The sequence below is a fragment of the Oryx dammah genome, unplaced genomic scaffold, assembly GCF_014754425.2.
Source record: "Oryx dammah isolate SB20612 unplaced genomic scaffold, SCBI_Odam_1.1 HiC_scaffold_25, whole genome shotgun sequence".
Taxonomy (NCBI): Eukaryota; Metazoa; Chordata; class Mammalia; order Artiodactyla; family Bovidae; genus Oryx; species Oryx dammah.
This window is the reverse complement of record NW_024070209.1, coordinates 28,439,329-28,458,666: the sequence shown is the minus strand read 5'-3', so window position 1 is coordinate 28,458,666 and position 19,338 is coordinate 28,439,329. Positions and strand designations below refer to the sequence as shown.

The following is a 19,338-nucleotide window of genomic DNA, read 5'->3' as shown; positions in this document are numbered from 1 at the left end:
GAGGGGGACCCAAGCAGGCAGAACTATAGGCCTTTCCCTCCACTTCAGCATGAGCAGCTCTGCTTTTTTTTTTTCCCCCATATGGTAGAATTTCACTTAGTCTTTTGCGTGAAAAAGAAAACTGTTACCGAAAGACAACTTTGGAAACACTCCTCGGGGACACTTGGTCACTGTGATAAAATTGCTGCACATAAAATTGCTTCCATACGTCTTATTATGTAGAATTGGCCTTCATTAGCGAAAAATGTTTAGTGTGAACAACCATAGTTTCTTGTTCACCCTCTTTTGTGGTGAGACATCAAAGTGCAGGTTTTACAGGATTTTATCCCCTTAGTAGCTGTCTGTATTTTTAGCATCACTAAGTTAAAATTTTAGCTTCTTAAAAAGCATTGAAATTACTTGTATCCGAAATGGTTGAGTCATAGCTAAGAAAACCAGAAGTTAGTTGGCGCCCATGATTTTGTCCTGTTTCTCATCCAGCAGCAAAAACTTCTTGAGCCTTTAACTCTGTCTAGAGTTTGTACAAACAGAGTTTGTGGAGTCTGAATCAGCTGATTCTCTCCCTGAGAGGCTTGGATATTCAAGTGCCAGGGATGAGATGAGCAAAAACATAAGACCAAATTTGTGTAAACAGTAAAGTTTTAGGAACTCGGTAGCAGGGGAGATCCCTGAAGAGTGAGCTGTACTGGGGATGATCTATGAAAGACTTGGATCAGGAGTAAGAGATTTGGTGAAACAAGGGGAAAGGGGAGACACTGCGTGCTAGAGGAATGAGTGAAATCATAGAAACTGAAGTGAACATGGTATTTTTGTGTGATTTGGAAGAGAACAGCCCAGATAGAGCAGATACTTGCCATGTAGCTAGACTCCATACATTACTGACTTTTTCCTTTTGAAATGCATGCTGTTTGTTCCCCTTCAGGATCATCTTCTAGCATTCATAAAGTATCTAGAAAACAAAAGTGTATCACCGTTGAATACCTTTTCCCACATCATTACTGTATTATTCCAAATAGCATTGATTTCTTGTAGCATTTTAGTTTGAAATTTTTAAACAGTGAAAATCAGTTGGAATCTTATTGGTTTGGATTGATGATTTATTCAGCTTTGATTTCGGTTTCTGATGATAGCACTGATGGTGCATTTAGGGTGATATTGTTATCTGATTGTACAGTAGTTCTACTATATGATGGCATATGCATATCTAAAAATCCTTGCCTTATACAAAACTGAGCAGTAAGAAACACAGAGCTTGTGAAGAAAATGGGACTGAGGTGCAGCACTCAGAAACTTCGTAACACATCATAAAAGGTATTCAGAAGAGCATGTGCACACGTGTTCAGTTGTGTCTGACTCTTTGTGACACTGTGGACTGTAGCCCCCCAGGCTCCTCTGTCCATGGGGATTCTCCAGGCAAGAAGACTGGAGTGGGTTGCCGTATCCTCCTCCAGGGGATCTTCCCAGTCCTGGGGTTGAACCCGTGTCTCAAGTAGATGTGGGAGGGGTTGCCTCTTGTAAGGAGGGTTGTTAAAAAATTAAGGCAGATGGTGGAAGGTGTGGCTCAGATACGTGAGGGGAACTGAGACAGCTGGGAGACGGTTTTTTTTAAACAGTATGGAGATATAATTCAGACACCATATATGTCACCTATATAGTGTCCAATTCAGTGATTTTTAATGTATTCACAGATATGTGCAACAGATATGTCAGTTTTGAATATTTTCATCACCTAAAAAAGAAACTGTTTCCTTTTGCTATAATTCGCTTATTCCTCTCCCCTAGCCATAAGCACCCTGGAGAAGGAAATGGCAACCTACTCCAGTATTCTTGCCTGGGAAATTCCATGGACAGAGGAGCCTGGTGGGATACAGCATGGGTCGCAGAGACTTAGCAACTGAACAAGCCCTAAGCAACCACTAATCTATTTACTGTCTGTAGATTTGCCTGTTTTGGACATTTCATAACAGTAGAATCATATAATATGTGATCTTTGTGATTGGCTTTTTCATTTATCATGATGGTTTTGAGATTTATCCACATTGTAGCATGTTGTTAAGTCATGTCTGACTCCTTTGCAACCCCATGGACTCTAGCCTGCCAGGCTGCTCTGTCCAGGGGATTTCCCAGACAAGAATTCTGGAATGGGTTGCCATTTTCCTCTCCAGGGTATCTTCCCTACCCAAGTTTGAACCCTGTCTCCTGCTTGGCTGGCGATTCTTTACCACTGAACCTCCTGGGAAACCAGTTGTAGTGTGTGTTAGTACTGTATTCCTTTCTATGGCTGAATAATAAGGATGCATATGTACCACATTTTGTTTATCCATTCATCAGCTGATAGACATCTGAGTTTTCACTTTTTGCTATTCTGAAAAAGTTGCTGAAGGAGTCTGTGTGCAGGTTTTTGTGTGGGTATATTTTTAAATATGAAACAGTTTTTTATTTTATGTTTTTAAACTTTACTGAGGAATAATTGACATATAAAATTATACATATTTAAAGTGATTTGATATACATTGCAGAATTATTCCAAGATCAAGATAAGTAACGCATATGGATAAATGTTTTTATTTTACTTGAGTATATGCCGAGGAGTGGAGTTGTTGGGTCATATGGTAACTCCACATTTAATCATTTGAACAACTGCCAGACTTTTTCAGTGTGGCTGTTCCATTTTACATGTCCATAGCAGTGTGTGAGGGCTCCAATCCCTCTACATCCTCACCAACAGTTGTTAGTATTTGACTTTTTAATTATTGCTATCCTTATGGGTGTGAAGTATTATCTCTTTGTGTTTTTTATTTGTATTTCCCTTTTGACAAGCATCTTTTCCTGTTCCTATTGGCTGTTATATGTTTTCCTTGAAGAAATATCTCTTTAGATCCTTTGCTCATTTTTCAATTGAGTTTTTTATGTTTTTATTATTAAGTTATAAGATTTCTTTATGTATTCTGGATACAAGTCCTTTATCAGATGTATGATTTGCAAATATTATTTACTCTTATTTCTGTCTGTTGTTTTTTCACTTCCATGGTAGTGTTCTTTGAGATACAAAGGTTTTAATTTTGATGAAACCTAATTTATTCTTTGGTTGCTTGTACTTTTAGAGTCATATCTAAGAACCCAAGAACCCAAATCCAAGGTGTTGAAGATTTTCTCCTGTGTTTCCTTCTAAGAGCTTTCTAATTTTAATTCTTAAATTTGGATCTTTGATCCATTTTGTGTTAGTTTTTATGTATGGTGTGAAGTAAGGGTCTCCCACTTTATTCTTTTGCACATGGCTTCCCAGTCATCCTAGCATCATTTGTTGAAAAGCCATTTATCCCTCTGAGTGATCTTGGCACCTCTGTTGAAAATCAGTTGATCATAAGCACATGATTCCAGTCTGGACTTCCAGCTCTTATTCCATTAATGTATATCCCGATGCCAGTACAACACTGTCTTGATTAGCTGCTGGATATTTGAGGGGTGTGCATGTTTTGTGTATTCATACGCTGCTCAGTTCAACTGGGTGCAGTTTTTGTGTTCACTCAGTGTTTCTCACAGACAGAATCACTCCTATTGTTCTTTAATATGTCGATCAAATTGGAATAAATTCAAATTTTCAAAGCAAGCATTATAGCAGAACTGACCAAATATATATAAATTCCTAATATTTTAAAATTGAAAAAAGTCAAACTTTAAAACTGAAGGGAAACAGAGTAACCATTCTTAGTTTCTCATAGTAATTTATCATGAACTTATTATATAGACATTTTTTGAGCCTCTTTCTTTTGATAATTAATTTTTTTGAAGTATAGTTGTATGTTATATATTACAAGTGTACAATATAGTGATTCACAATTTTTAAAGATTATACTCCATTTGCAGTTATTATAAAATATTGGTTGTATTCCCCGTGTTGTACAATATATCCTTGTAGCTTATTTTGTACATGATAGCCTATACCTGTTAATTCCCTGCCCCTGTATTGCCCCTCCCACCCTGAGAGTTGAGTGAGATTATGAAATAGTAAGTGCTCAAGAAATGTTTGTCACCTGGATTAACAATTGTCAGGAGACATTTTTATACTTCATAATCCCAATCCTGACTGCTGTTTGTCTTAGGACTTTTCTTGGTTTAGGTAATAGACCAAGGAGTGCTGAGCATAGACAACCACAGGGAAGAAGGAAGGGTTTTTACAGTATATTTAATGTGAAGTTGATTTGAACTTTGTCGTGGGGAACTTAAGTCTTCATGTCTCTACCATACATTAGTGATATTTCAGTTTCCTCCTATCACTTCCCTATCACTTTTATCACACTTCAAGGATTTAGTATAAATATGTCACATGTCCAATTTTGAATGAGGTAGGAAATAATCTGATACAGTAACTTGTTTAATGTTAGAGTTAGCCTTAAATGTTCACTTTTATGCAAAAAAATTTAAAAATTCAAAGATCTGGTGATTCTACAATGATAGTCTGAAATACCTAAGGAAAACAATGACTTGTGTGTTATTTTGAAATTATTTGAATATATTAACATTTTTATATTGAGTCACAACTTTAGTTTAAAATAGTTATTATAATTTAAGGGGGTTATATAGAACATATGAATAATACTTTTCTTCCTATCCAGTAATCCTTTTCAACAGAAATTAAAGTTCTGATTTGAAGTACTTATGCTATAGTTCTAATTCACTGAAAGTATTTAAAATACCTTAAAGTACTGATTGAAGATTTTAGAACTTTATGTTTTTATCATTCATCCTATGTTTTAGTATACAAAACATTAGTAGAGTAGTAGAGTTTTTTTCCTTTTGTTTTGCTTATTTAAAGTTGGCCCTTGTATTATTTTTGAAATATAACTAATTCAGGTGTTCAGTATGAATAGCTCAGTTTTGAATTGGGCTGACATCTTGTTCAGTATTGAGTCAATATTTTGTACTATTTTAAGTGAAATGTCATTATATCCTAATTTGTCGTGTATTTATTTGCATGTTTAACACTGAGTAGATGATAATCAAATAAAGACTGAAGACACTAAAGCTCTGAATTTGAGAACTATGTAAGAGATGCATCCCAAGAGTAAAGGGCCAGTTCTGACACTATTCAGATTGAATATGTAATTAACTGACACTGTTTTAACAAGACTTTTTCTTAAAGTCATGTAAAGTTATTGTAAATTGTTTTTTTTTTTTTTTAAAAAAATGCTATTTTAAAGAGGCTTGAAGATAGAAAAGTCATTTGGTTTCCTAGAAAATTCTAGCAACTTCTTTTTGGTATACTTTATTACTGAATATATTCAATTTGTACTAGTTTACTTCAATTTGTTGCTTTGGTGTTGTAATTATTGTGGGGCCTTTTTTTTTTTTTCCATTTGTTGACTTCCTTATAAAGGAAAATAATAATTTGACTATCTTCATTCTATATTTTTCATTCAAGTTTGTTTTTTTTTTATCAGTTTATTTAATGCTTTTGTTTGAATGTTTCAGAATCTGATCACTTTTCATGAAATGAAAAAATTTAATTTCTGAATATGTTCCTGAATCTATGATTATCTTGCCAAGGTAAAGACAGCCTATAAGCCCTATTTTTTTTTTTTTTTTACTGCATAGGAACCTGGAATGTTAGGTCATAAGCCCTATTTTTGTAGTGAAAACAATAGGCCTCTTTTTGCCATCTTTGTGCTGTAATGGACTTTATATTGAAAAAACCACTGTGGACATTAAAAGTGACAGGACGATGAATGACCACTTTTTATATGTATTAAAATTAGGTAATTTAGTCTTAATGTGGGTACAAAAATTTAGTAGCAAAGAGGCATTGGTTTTAATCTTTATTCAGTGGGGGAAGGGGTAAGTTTATAAGACTTCTGTAAATATCTTTAGCCACTAGGAGGAGTTGTTTAGTGCCTCTTTTTTTAGATAGAGATCAACAGTTAAAAAGATCAACTCCATCTAAACAAGCACTGTTTTGATGACAGGCTGTCTGAGCCATAGTATTTATTGTTAACTGTCTCAGATAGTTGATAAAGTTTCTGGAACATAGATAGTAGGCATTTGAAATGGTTTATTTATTTCAATTAAGATTTGATTAAATGAATTTTAGTGGAGTCAAATAATATGGACATTTACTTAGAACTTACTGTCATGAAGACTGATCTGTAATATTTAGTCACTTTTAAGTTTGTTTGCAGAATAGTGCACTATGTATTCTACCCTCAATCATATATATATATATATATATAAAACTTAACTATGAAGAAACTAGCCATTAACCATTGAATTCCAGTGGCTTTATTATGGAAATTTATAAAATGAAAATAAATCCGTGTCAGTGCTGCTATAAATCAGTGACTAGAAAGGAATTTATGCTTTTTGTTTTTTACAAAAGAATATTACAAAAATTCAAATAATAGAAAAATATCAAAAGTTAAAGATCTTAGAATGCTATGTAAAGAATGCTGCTAAGTCACTTCAGTCGTGTCCGACTCTGTGCGACCCCATAGATGGCAGCCCAGCAGGCTCCCCCGTCCCTGGGATTCTGTAGGCAAGAACACTGGAGTGAGTTGCCATTTCCTTCTCCAATGCATGAAAGTGAAAAGTGAAAGTGAAGTCACTCAGTCGTGTCCGACCCTCAGTGACCTAATGGACTGCAGCCTCCCAGGCTCCTCCGTCTGTGGGATTTTCCAGGCAAGAGTACAGATTTTATATGTTCCAGATTTTATCTATGCAAAAGTATATGTAATTTAAAAACAAAACTGGTTATACTAGTCACTGCTTTATAATTTGCTTTGCTTTTCACTTATTGGACTGGTAGAGGTTAAAGCGTCTGCCTGCATTGCAGGAGACCTGGGTTTGATCCCTGGGTCGGGAAGATCCCCTGGAGAAGGAAATGGCAACCCACTCCAGTGTTCTTGCCTGGAGAATCCCATGGACGGAGGAGCCTGGTGGGCTACAGTCCATGGGGTCGCAGAGAGTTGGACATGACTGAGCGACTTCACTCACTCACTCAGGGAAATGGCAGCAACTTCTCTTCTCTCCTTAAATCTTCCTAAACTAATCATTGGGAAAGAATGGGATCACCATGGTTTAATTAGCCTAATCATCAGAGATGAGATGAATGTTGGCAACTAATCATCATTATAAGTATTCCATGTACCATGATTTAACTAATTTCCTATTGAGGATTATTATCAAATTTTCATGATATAAATAATGTTGTTATGAACATCTTTGTACCATATAATTTTGTATACTTGTACACTGATTTCTGTATACCAGATTTCTGGAGTAGAATTCCTAGGTCAAAAGAAGTTGATAGACATCACCAAATTAAAATTCTAATTTGAAATCTATACACACACACACACACATATATACTTTATTATTATATACACACACACATATATATAGATTCCCAGGTGGCTCAATGGTAAAGAATTGCCTGCCAATGCAGGAGACCCAGGTTCAATACCTGGGGTGGGAAGACCCCCTGGAGTAGGAAGTGGCAACCCACTCTAGTATTCTTGCCTGGAAAAGTCCATGGACAGTGGAGGCTGGTGGGCTACAGTCCATGGGGTCACAAAGAGTTGTAGCATGTCATCTGAGCACATCTGACCTTGCATCACACAACTGAGCACACACATCATCATCAAAACTCTCACACACACAAACATACATCCACCTCAACAGAGTGCCAGTTTTCCTGAATCCCCATTCATCTGATTCCTAATGGGATGCATAAGCCCTAGTCAAACATTTTTTTTTTAATTTGTAGAACCGCCATTCATTAAATTTCAGCTGAATGTTTCTGATTATATTGCAAAGACACCATTTCCCTTGCCTTGGCTCTCTGCCTCCATTCTTTCCTTCTGCCTCATGTCACTGAAAATTTGATAGAAAAGAACATCCAGTCCTCAAAATGCAACTTCAAGACATGAAAAATTGATGTTGGTTAAGATGTGAAGGCAGCTTCAAATAATGCATTCATTTCATCCAAGCAAATGGGTAGTTTGGGCAGCCTGACCATATGAAGTATGGGCAAGTTGAAAAGAAATGGTCTGACAACGCCTAAAAACAAGCTATAGAAGAAGAAAAAGGCATGTAGAAGATAAGGAACTCAGCCTGGAAGAAAATACTACCCAAGGAACAAGAACAAAAGAGTTCCCCACAGTTTACCACAGAAAAAAATGTTATTAAGGATATTAATGCAATAAAATAAGAGCTCAAATATGAGATAATTAAAGTGAGGTGGAGAAGGAAATTGAAAAATTAATGAAATAAATTGAGAATCCAGATCATCCTATTAGATCATAAATTAGAAACACAGATAAATTAGAAAATCAAGTTGTAGCAGCAAGAAAGGTTTGAGCTAATCAAAATGAATGGAAGCTAATGGGAGTTGGGAAGGATAAAGCAATTAGAGAACAAATGATAAATATAGAGAACATACAAAGGAGATCAACTTAAGACAAGTTAGTACCCCTAAAATACAAAGCAAAAAATAATTCAAAGATATGATAGAAGATAGTTTCCCCAGATGAAGGAATTACTGAGTGCATATATAAGGGAGTTACTATATCAAGAAAATAATTGAATGAATTGGAGTTCAGAACAGAATATAAATACTGTATAAATATAGTAATGGAAGTTACACAGTGGGTGAGGGGAAGATGGAGAAAGATGCACCCCCAACCACTCTGGCTGCCCCCAGGTCCTGAGCCTAGTTGCTACAACCTCTTCAGGAAGGCTTAAACAAAATTCTGCATACTAAGCAATGAGTCTTATGCCTAGTCCTTTTTATCTTCTGGGCCCAGAACACTAACAGCCAGGCTTATACCATCTAGACAGTATACTGAAATGATTTCTCTCTGAGAAAACTGGTACCAAAACACCTATAGATACTGACATTGGAGATTTCTCTTAACAGGCAGGGCTCCTAGCCAGTTCCTGGGACAGTGAGGCCCATCAGTTGAATCTTGCTACTCGTGTACAGTGAGCATCCAGCCGGCTGTTTAGAGTTTCACCTTTTTGTTGTCTTTTGAAAAAGCACATTATTGAGATATAACTTCAAGCCATAAAACTCACCCATTTAAAGCGTACAGTTCAAGGGGATTTCCCTGGTGGTCCAGTGGTTAAGACTCCACGCTTCCACTGCAGGGGACAGAAGTTCAGTCCCTGGTTGGGTAACTAAGATCCCATATAACAGCCAAAAAATAAAGCAATAAAATGTATAACTCGATGGTTTTTTGGTATAGGTACTGTTTTGTAACCATCAGCACAATCTAAGAACATTTCATCACCCCAAAAGAAATACCTGTTAACAGTTGTTCTCCATTCCCACCCTTCTCTCCCACCCACCCCCTTACTCTCCATCCCAGGCAAACACTAAAGTACTTTCTGTCTCTATAAATTTGCCTTTTCTGGACATTTCATATATAATGTTTTACATTTAAGTAGAATGGTAACTGAAGAATCACTAGACGTTTGAAGAAGACCTCTAAGCTGAAAACCAGAAATGCAAACAACAAAAAAGAAATTCAATGGAAATAAAAGCAGTGTAAGAACCAGAAGATAACTTTAAAAAATACATATTTTTACATCCATAAACATGAACAGGAGGTAATCAAAAGGAATATTCAGAGAAGAAGGCTTCTTGGGAATTAAAAAATTCAGCAGAAGTAGGGACAAAGTTGAAAAGATCCTTTAGTCAAACAAAAGGGCAAAGATATGGGAAATGAGTTAAAAAGTAAGAAGATTAGAGAATTAATTCATAATGATAGTATCCCCAGCAAAAGAGTAAGAAAAACAAAATTCTTAAGGGACCTGGGCATCAAAAGGCAAGTCTTCAAATGAAAATTTCAAGAACTAAAAACCTGAGAGTCTAAATTAAGAAAGCCCATGTGTATTTCTGGCATAATGAATGAAAAGACCCACTCCAAGACATTTTAGAAATTTTAGATAACAAGAAATAAAGAGATGATTCTAGAGGCTCCCAGAGAGGATGGTGGGAAGGTGGGGCATAGAGAACATGTTACTTACAGAGAACTGGGAGCCAGATGGCCCTGAACTTCTCAAGCAGGAATCAGAAAACAATGGAGCAATGCCTTCAACATTCTGAGACAAAATGATTGCCAACAGTTATAGTAAAGTCACTGTCAGACTTTAAACATCTCTAAAATCTGTTTTCCCCCTACATTTTCTCAGGAATATGTTAAAGGATGTACTTTAAAACAAGGGGGAGCTAGAAGGAAGAAGTCTTGAAATTCAGGAAGATGGAAACCCAGGAGCACTGAGAGAGGCAAAGGGAATTCACGAGATGGTGTAGGGCACTCACAGGAACACAGTTGTGCCTCAGGCTTTTTAATTTTAAAAAGGTAGGCTACAGATTTCTTCTAATTTTTAAATTAGGTCTTGGTTCCATTTTTTCCTGCGTTGTACATAAGATCATAAACACTCTTCATACATCAAACAAACAAAAGAGAGGACAACCTCTTGGATATTTGCCCTTATTTTAACAAATATAAGATGACCACTAGTGTGCTTATAACAGTGAAAAAAAAAAGTGTGACGACATGGATCTTGCCCCTTAGCCCAAGGAACTTGGAGCTTAGATTAGACATGTACATAGATCTTATTAGACTTACCTCATATTGCTGACTGGATTTAAAGCCTTCAGAGATTTCTTTTGACTTAAAAAATTTGACTTTTAAGGCTTTTATAAAATCCTAACCCTAAATCTTCCACAATGAGATACCACTTCATCACTACTAAGATGGCTATAATCAGTAGTAGCAAGTGTTAGCAAGGATCTGGAAATTGGAACCCACACACACTGCTGATGGGAATATAAAATAGCTCAGCTGCTTTGGACGATAGTCTGGCAGTTCCTCAAAAGGTTAAGTGCAGAGTTATCAGCAAGTCTATTTCTTACAATATCCCCAAGAAAAACGTATGTCCACACAAAACTTACACATGAATGTTTGTAGTAGCATTTAGATGTAATAGCCAAAAAGTCAAAACAACCCAGGTGTCCATCAACTAATGTGTATAAAAAATAAAATGTGATATATCTGTATAACAAAATATTATTTGGCAATAAAAGGAAATTACATTTTTATGTGCTACAAAATTGATGAACCTTGGAAACTGTGCTAAGTGAAATAATCCAGTCACAGAAGACCACACATTGATTTCATTTGCATGACATGTTCAGAATAGGCAAATCCATAGAGACAGAAAGTGGATTAGTGATCTAGAGGGAAGGGGAATTTGGGAGTGACTGCTAATGTAAAGGGTTTTGTTTTGTGGGTGATGATTGTGCAATTCTGTTAATATACTAAAACATTGAATTGTGTACTTTAAGTGAATCGTATGGCTGGAAAAGGTTTTTCTGTAGCATTTTTTTTTAAACTGTACTCAATAAAGCCATTTTTTTTTTTTTTTAAATCCTACTCTAACCTACTTTTCCAGTGTTGGTACCCATTCTTCCACTTGGGCTCAACCAATTTTACTTACGTTCTTTTAACCTATAGTATATATCTCTTTCTCCATTTCTTCAAGACCAAATACTGCTCATTCTTCCAAATTCAGCTGAACTTCCTCTTTCATAAAAAAAAGAAAAAAAGTAAAACTCTTCTTAGCAGAAAGTAAACTCTGCTCTCAACTTTTGTATCTCTCGGCAAATCACTTTACACATTGCAATACCAAGAAGTGTGTGTTTTGGTGAAAGGTAGTCAACATTTCTTAGTGACATAAAGTAAAAAATTACCTTAGACAAACCTTTAAATTGCCTGAATCGTACAATTCTCTCTTTACAGTCAACTCATCAGTTTTTTCACCTCTTAAGACTGGAATAGAACTCTGTTCTGTTGAATGTTAGTTGAAGATATTGACTTTTATTTTTAAGTGTTACACAAAATAGAGAAGAACAATTAAGCCCAAAAAATAACACAGATTTGGATGTATGGGGCTTGCCTCCAATCTTCTTCCAGCCCCAATTTTCAATAGAAACAGGCTGAAGCTCTTAACTCGTGTAGGTGAGGGAAAGGTAGTAATGAGATGGATAGGTGATGGGACGTTGGTTTATGGACTGACTTGTCATTCTGGATGGTTTTAATTCAGTGTACATTTTGTGTATAGTAATTAGCCTGTTTCTAAAGCAGTCATCTAACAAAGCAAATGTTTCCCCCCTTTACCACACTAACAGAAGAAACTGCTTTTCATAAACTTCAGAATAGCTAAACATTGCATTTGAAACAATTGAATATTTGGACTCCAGTTACTGCATTTTGGGGGAGTGGTTTACTCCACTGTAATGAGATTCTTATTCCACCCAGTTGAGTGATCACATTAGGGGCAGACTGAAGCCAAGACTTACTAAGATACAGGCAGAATTACGTCTTTCCACCTTTACACTGTAAGATGTGCGCTTAATAAATAAGAATGGTATGCCAAAGCATTGGATCTTTTGTAATATTTTATTCTCATTCTCTACTCCTTCCCCACCAAATAAGAGTTGATTTTCTTAAATGAAATGTGCCATAAGGGACTAGTTGAATAAATGATGCTTCCTTGGGACAATGGGATACTAGTAAAACTGTTAATGGGAAGATGCACAGCAAAACCATGTTGATGACGTGGTACATTTGAGTTTTGTTTTGAAGGGTTTATACATACAGGTGTGCATATAAGCAGACGTGCATATATCATTCTAAACAAAATTGTGTGGTTTTGTGTGTATAAAATATTTCTGGAAGGATATGTACTAAATTGATAATAGTCATTTCTGGGAAAAGGAACAAAAGTTGATAATAAGGGTGAGAGGAGGACTTAGCATTCATTGCAAATACTCTTTTATATTGTTTGACTTTCAATATGTGTATATGTTACTTTTCCAGCTGAAAACCACTTATGTCTTCTTGCCAATTAATTGTTAATGGTCCATGGCAAATATTTATGTGTCAGTTTGAGATGCTTGTTTGAAATGGACAGAACATGTGCATATGTATGGTGTTAGTGTGTGCTGTTCGTTTGACTTCCCAGCAGCTGAGATCTATCCCACCAGTGATTTATATATTTGTGTTTTACAGAGTTACGTCCGTTTGGGAGAATAGTCTTCAGATCACTACAATTTCTAGTTTTGTAGGAATATGGCTTGGAGCCTTTCCTATTCCACTGGATTGGGGAAGACCATGGCAGGTTGGTTTCAATTCCTTAAAGCAGCAAAGTAAATGTTTGTACAGTGAGGGTAAAACCGATGTTGCCAACAAGTGTATATATAAATTGTTTCATTGTTCAGTTAAGTAGGTATGTCGGTTCCCTCTGTCACTGTAATCTGGGTGACTTATTGGGGCCTCAGTGCTACAGGTATCCAGATTAGCCTGTTTCTGTCTTCCAGCACTGTTTTAACATATAGCAAAGCTGATTTTGAAATAAGTGTTTGTGAAATTAGAAGAAACTCATAAACATCAGATTTTTCATTTTCTATCACAATAGGCTATAGCTATTAAGCTAGGTGAAGCACCGTAAGTATTCTTTTTATCCGCATTTTACATTTGAGAAAACTGATACCTAAAGGACATGTGATATTCCCAAGGTCACTGAGCTAGTGCTGAATACCTCTTTGTTGTAATTTTTAATGGTTTTGTAGTAAATCATTATATAGTTATTCTAAAATTTAACAAATTCACTATTGATCATTTAAGTTATTGCTAATGTACTATTTTTACTATTTTACTGTTATAAACAATGTTATGATAAAGATCTTTTAATCTGTATCTTAATGGATGTTTCCAATTATCAAGATCATTTCTCCTAAATCAAGTTTAGTATTAAAAAATAAATATACTTTCTTTTCCAAAATGAGAATTTTTCTCTTGATTACAAAGACAGTATACATTTATTTAGAAAACTTCAGCAGTACTAATAATTATAAAAAATAAGTAAAAATTATCAAATATCCAGCCACCCAGAGGCAGCTCCCATTTGTGTTTTGGTGACAATCTTTGCAGCTCTCTCTTTGTATAACTATTCATAGCACACATATTATTTTTAATCTGTTTCTTTCCCCTTAAGCAGTATATTGTGGAACTCATTCCATGTCAGCAACAAGTTGCATGGGTGTAATACTGTATTATTTGTGTAAAATCATATATTAATTTCTTATGAATGGATATTTAGATTATTTACAGCTTTCACTATTATTAACTATCATAATTATCATAAAACATATATCCTTGCAGTTTTGTCCAGTTTTCTCCTTAAATTTTTCTTAGTTTGTCCAGTTTTCTCTCTAAAATAAATTCTTAGGTAGTGAATCTCTGATATGTGTCTCACTTTCCAAAGGCCATTGAGGGAGCTAGATTGTATGTCTTGCACTTAACTGCCCATTTTTTAAGTCCATTCTTTGTGCTTCTATTAGATGTTGTGTCTCCCTACCAAATGAGTTGTTGTTTGACATTCAGTAAGTCTGGTAGGTTTGCCCTTCCCTGTAATAGTTCTTCACCTACTTATAGAAATCCCTGGAGGTTTGGCATGTGTGGTGTCACTGATACCATTCCCAAGGTTATAGTATTAATAAAGGTTTCTTTTATATTCTCTTGGCCATCTCAGTGATTGCTGTGAAATAGAGATTCACTTGTACTCAAGTGACCATCTTAGGAAACTTAATTTCATTCAATAGTGTCACAATTTCTAAATTGGAAGACAGTCAAAATCACTGAAAAGTGTACATGGGAAATTGTGTCTTAGTCCCTTATTTCAGATATATGAAATTAAATCTAATACACAGTATCAGTATATAACGCACCATGGGCCATCAGCTTATGAGTTGGTAAGGTAACGTGTAATTAGCTTGTTAGTTTGCATATAGATGGAATATTTTGGAGTGTAAAAGTTTGATATCTTGTTGCTGTTGTTCAGTCGCTAAGTCGTGTCCAAGTCTTTGTCATCCCATAGACTACAGCACACCTTGTCCTTCCTTGTCCTTCACTGTCTTCTGGAGTTTGCTCAAACTCATGTCCATCGAATCGGTGATGCCATCCAACCATCTCATCCTCTGTTGCCCCTCTCCTCCTGCCCTCAATCTTTCTCAGCATCAGGGTCTTTTCCAATGAGTTGACGCTTTGCATCTTACACCTGTATAAATCGTCTTAAGACTATGCAGGGACATCCCTGGTGGTCCAGTGGTTAAGACTTTGCCATCTGGTGCAGGGGGCATGGGTTTGATCCCTGATTAGGAAACTAAGATCCCACATACTATGTGGTGCAGCCAAAGGTGGGGGGAACGACAGGCAAAAAAGACTATGCAGAGTAGATGTTGAATTACGGGGAGCAGATGCATCTTTCTAAAATCTGGGTTTAGGTTTGTGTAGAAAATATATATTTCAATTATTTACAATCCAATTATCCATTTTTGATTGTTTAGGCTTCTAGCTAGTGACTCTCATTTTTCTACCTCAATTCTTATTTACAGTAAGAGGTGAACTGGATCCAAATTAATGGTATCAGACTTTTAAAATTAATATAAATTTTCTATTTGAATTATTGACTTTTAAAAAAATTTCTAGCTAGCTAATTTAGTATGTAACAAATGTTGGTCTTCATTAGGACTGTTTCATTTGACTGGAATATTACTGGTTATTTAATAATCTTTACTATTGGGTTGTTTTAAGAGTATTCCAAGTTAATGAGCCACTTATTTACTATCATCTTTCAAAATTATGATAGATATGTATTCACTGTCATCTTTAAAAATTATGATAGATATAAGTGATGTATAATTAATCTTTTATTCACATAATAATTACCTGCCCCTCCCCAGTTTAGTGATTATTTACTAATTTAGCAATTATAAACTAGAGAGATGATGTCTTTTTTTTTTTACTTTTTATTTTCATCAGAGTTTTCTGTTCTGTTTGTTTTTTCCTTTGTAAACCTAACTACACAATAAGCACTCAGTGTGGCTCATGATGCTGACAGAATCTGCCAGAGAAACAATAAACCAGATAAAAGATTATGGCATTACTTCAGAATGGAGATTTTTCTAAAGTAGAATTTCAGAAGAAGAAAACTTCTGTCTATACTTTATCATTTAAACTTTAATATTATAGTATTAGGAAGAGATTTTAGTTCTATATTCCTTGTAGCCCAATAAAGATGTGATATGTTTGTGGTGAAGCAAGCTTTTCTGGGTTGTGATCTGATTTTACTTATGTTTAATAAAAATAAGTAAACTTGGAGAAGCAAGAGTATCTGGTTAAGCAATTACACTTTCTTTAAAAACACGTACACACAAACCACCTCACAAAAACTTTCACATATTTTAGTTCCATTTTTCTACTTTGTACTCAACCTGACTGTGTATAAAGTGCCCAGAGGCCAAGCATAAGATTATATAATGATGTGAGTTCTGTATTGAACAAGTTCAAGAATACTTATAGTTTCTAAGTTGTTTCAAAATTTAGTGACTGGAAAGGCCCACTGAAAATACATAACCTTAATGAAAAGGTTTTTTCACTTACTAATAGGAATTTTAAATAATTTTAAGTAATGACAAGTGACAAAAGATACCAGGCATCTTTATAATTGGAGGAAGCCTTCCATTTCTAGGAGGCAGCAAGAGAATTTGGTGAAAGAGAACATGGTTGATGGCTGCCCACTATGTTGGTCATCTTTATTGTTTTCTTTGAAAGTAATTCAAAGTCATCTTGCTTCTCTTCCCTGCCTTAATTATTACATTATAAACATTGAATTGTCCATAACCCAGACTGCCTTCTTCACCCCTAGAGAAAACTTATAGCTGCAGTAACTGACAAAATTTTTGACTATGGAAAATCTATTTACATTATAATTTGATGCTTCCATCTGCCATAAAAATAGCTAATCAGTAAGTATTTGTTGAGTTCTTAAGAACTCAACGTGTACAAAGTACATATTCTGTATGAGTTATAACAGAAATATTACCAGGACTGGAATTTAATTGTTTGGTAATGATAATTTAGATCCAGATTGTGAGTTAGATTCTGACTCAGATTTAATATGCTCTAAATATTTTCAGAATATATGGTTATCAGCTTTTCATCTGAAACATGTCTTAATTCTTTACTTATCAAAAATCAGCACTTCACGTTATTAAAAAAATTAGTACAAAGTTAAGAATTGTTGTTAGTCATTCTAAACAAAGGAAATTTACATGAAGTTTTTAAACCCACATGTTTTATTAATAGGTAGACAGATAACAGGATTTTTAAGAGCTGAGACATCAAATTACTGGGTTCAAACTCTGGCTCTGACACTTGCTAGTGAGGATTAAATAATATAATTCTAAATTACTTAGTTCAGAACCCAACAGTTAACTGCTTAACTGATGTTACAGGCATTTAGGTTAATGACTGTCTTTTCTAAGCATTCCCCCAAAACTGCCAATTCATTATTTGAATTCTCCGGAGAATGTGCATTACCTCAGCTTGTTTTATTCATTCTGCACAATGGTCCTTAAATTGGTAGAGTGGATTTTTAACTCATCTTTTTGTTTCTCTGGTATTTGGGCATTTAGGGTATTTGGATTTCACTTAATTTTCAATCCTATCTGACATTTCAGATGGCAATAGAAGGAAAACACAGTCTCTCTTTGTTTATGTACTGGGCGTGAGGCTTGGCACTGTCACACAAGTAACTTAATCCTGGTAACCATAGTGCAAGGTAGGTTCCATCCTCATTTCTACACATAAGAGAGCCACGTGTGAGGAGAGGAGTATGCATCTTGTTCAGCATTTTTTGACTGATTAGAGGAAGACTCGGAATCCATTGCTCCAGGACACCATGATTCTCTTTATCCCTGTTCTTCTTTAACAATGGCCATGGCTTAGATTTTTTTGAAAAAGGTCAAGTAGTTATTATATTGTATTTCTTTCCCCACATGAGAATCTCATTTAAATGCCACGACCACTCAGTTGGTAGTTATGTTATACCAAAAATTTAATATATTTGTAGGAGAGTATTTGAAGCTAATACATGAGGATTTTGTACCTAGAATACCAACAAATACCTTTAAACTCTGGACTTCCAATGCTACTATCTCCAAAATGGAATTGAACACATAATCAAATCTCTTCTGAGAGTATTTGTTTCTTATAAAGTTAAAAAGCAAAATGGATGGAGATTGTCTTTAAAACAATTTAAAGTTGTTAAATATTTGTACTTATTCCTATCAGATACCAGATAAATGAGGCATTGTTGTATTTAAAAATTATTTTTTGTTTTCTCTGGTTTTATCAGGTTTAAAAAATTAATATCTGTGAGATATATATTCATTATTAAAAGTCACAGGTGCCACAGATAATACTTTAATAAATTGATGCTGGAGATCACTAGGAAAATTAAATGAATCACAGCAAATAATGGTAGAGAAAGGGATGAAGCCAAGATTATGGATTTAATTATTGAAAGAGTGCATATTTTTAGGTTAACTGGTGTTTTCTGTTGCTAAAGGTCTTACACAGTGTTTTAGACAAACCAAAATAAAGTATTAATTTCTATGAATGTGAGTTACATACTTCAAGCATGGGGAAAATACTAATACTTAACTGGTAGAAAGTGGTTTGGGATTTAAAAGGTGGGTTCGTGTAGGGCAGTGATATGAAAATGATATGCTCGTAGGACTTGCATGTGATAGAGGAGAGTGCTGGCTGAGGGAAAACTCATGTGCATGCTCCTGGCAGGGACCTTATATCGTCACTTTGACAAGAAGTTCCAGCCTGAAGACTGTGGACCTCTCCACAAATAGCTCTTCCTAAATCTGTGTTCTTAGTCACAGGAGAGTGGTAGAGTATTCGTGGCTCAGAGCAGAGTTACAACCAACTCTGAACCAACCAACTGAGTTACAACCAACCAGAGAAATGTATCCAGATGAGTAGGTTCATCTGTTCATGTTTTCTTACACCAGACAGTAAGTAGCATCTACTTTAAGCACATCTGGAAAAGCACATCATTAAAACCAAATTCAGAGGAAAATATAAATGATCATTTAAAACCAGTTTGAAGTTTGAAAGTAAGTAGGTTTTGACAGATGAATTCTATCAGTCATGCAAATGTAAATCTATGGTAAGGATGACAAAACATATTAAAAAGTAGTTTGTGTGAAATTTAGAATTGCCTGGGTTTTATCTTTATTTTTTATCTGAAAGAGTCAGTAATCCTAATGGTTGTGGGTTGTTCTAAGTGTTTCTAGGTTTTCTGATCTGCAGATAAGTCAGTTTTCCCTTGAGATCTCTCATATCACATACCTCTCCAAAAATTATAATGCAACACATTTTTTAAAGTTTGTGTTATTAAAATTTATCCAAACAAAATATT

At 35.1% G+C, this 19,338-nt stretch overlaps 1 protein-coding gene and 1 long non-coding RNA gene across 3 annotated transcripts in view; both read left to right on the top strand.

The window, feature by feature from the left end:
• PIGF (phosphatidylinositol glycan anchor biosynthesis class F) overlaps positions 1–19,338 on the top strand; it is a 30,465-nt gene that overhangs the window by 5,938 nt on the left and 5,189 nt on the right. Inside the window, exon 5 of the mRNA XM_040224751.1 lies at positions 13,074–13,182. Coding sequence (XP_040080685.1) covers positions 13,074–13,182 — 109 coding nt within the window. The remainder of the gene's footprint in view (positions 1–13,073; positions 13,183–19,338) is intronic.
• On the top strand, positions 428–9,720 carry LOC120851746. 2 transcript variants are annotated; one of them, XR_005718405.1, is made up of 2 exons: positions 428–440; positions 9,556–9,720. It is a non-coding gene; the product is annotated as an uncharacterized LOC120851746 (long non-coding RNA). The 2 variants fall into 2 exon arrangements; XR_005718404.1 differs by having other exon boundaries at positions 9,553–9,720.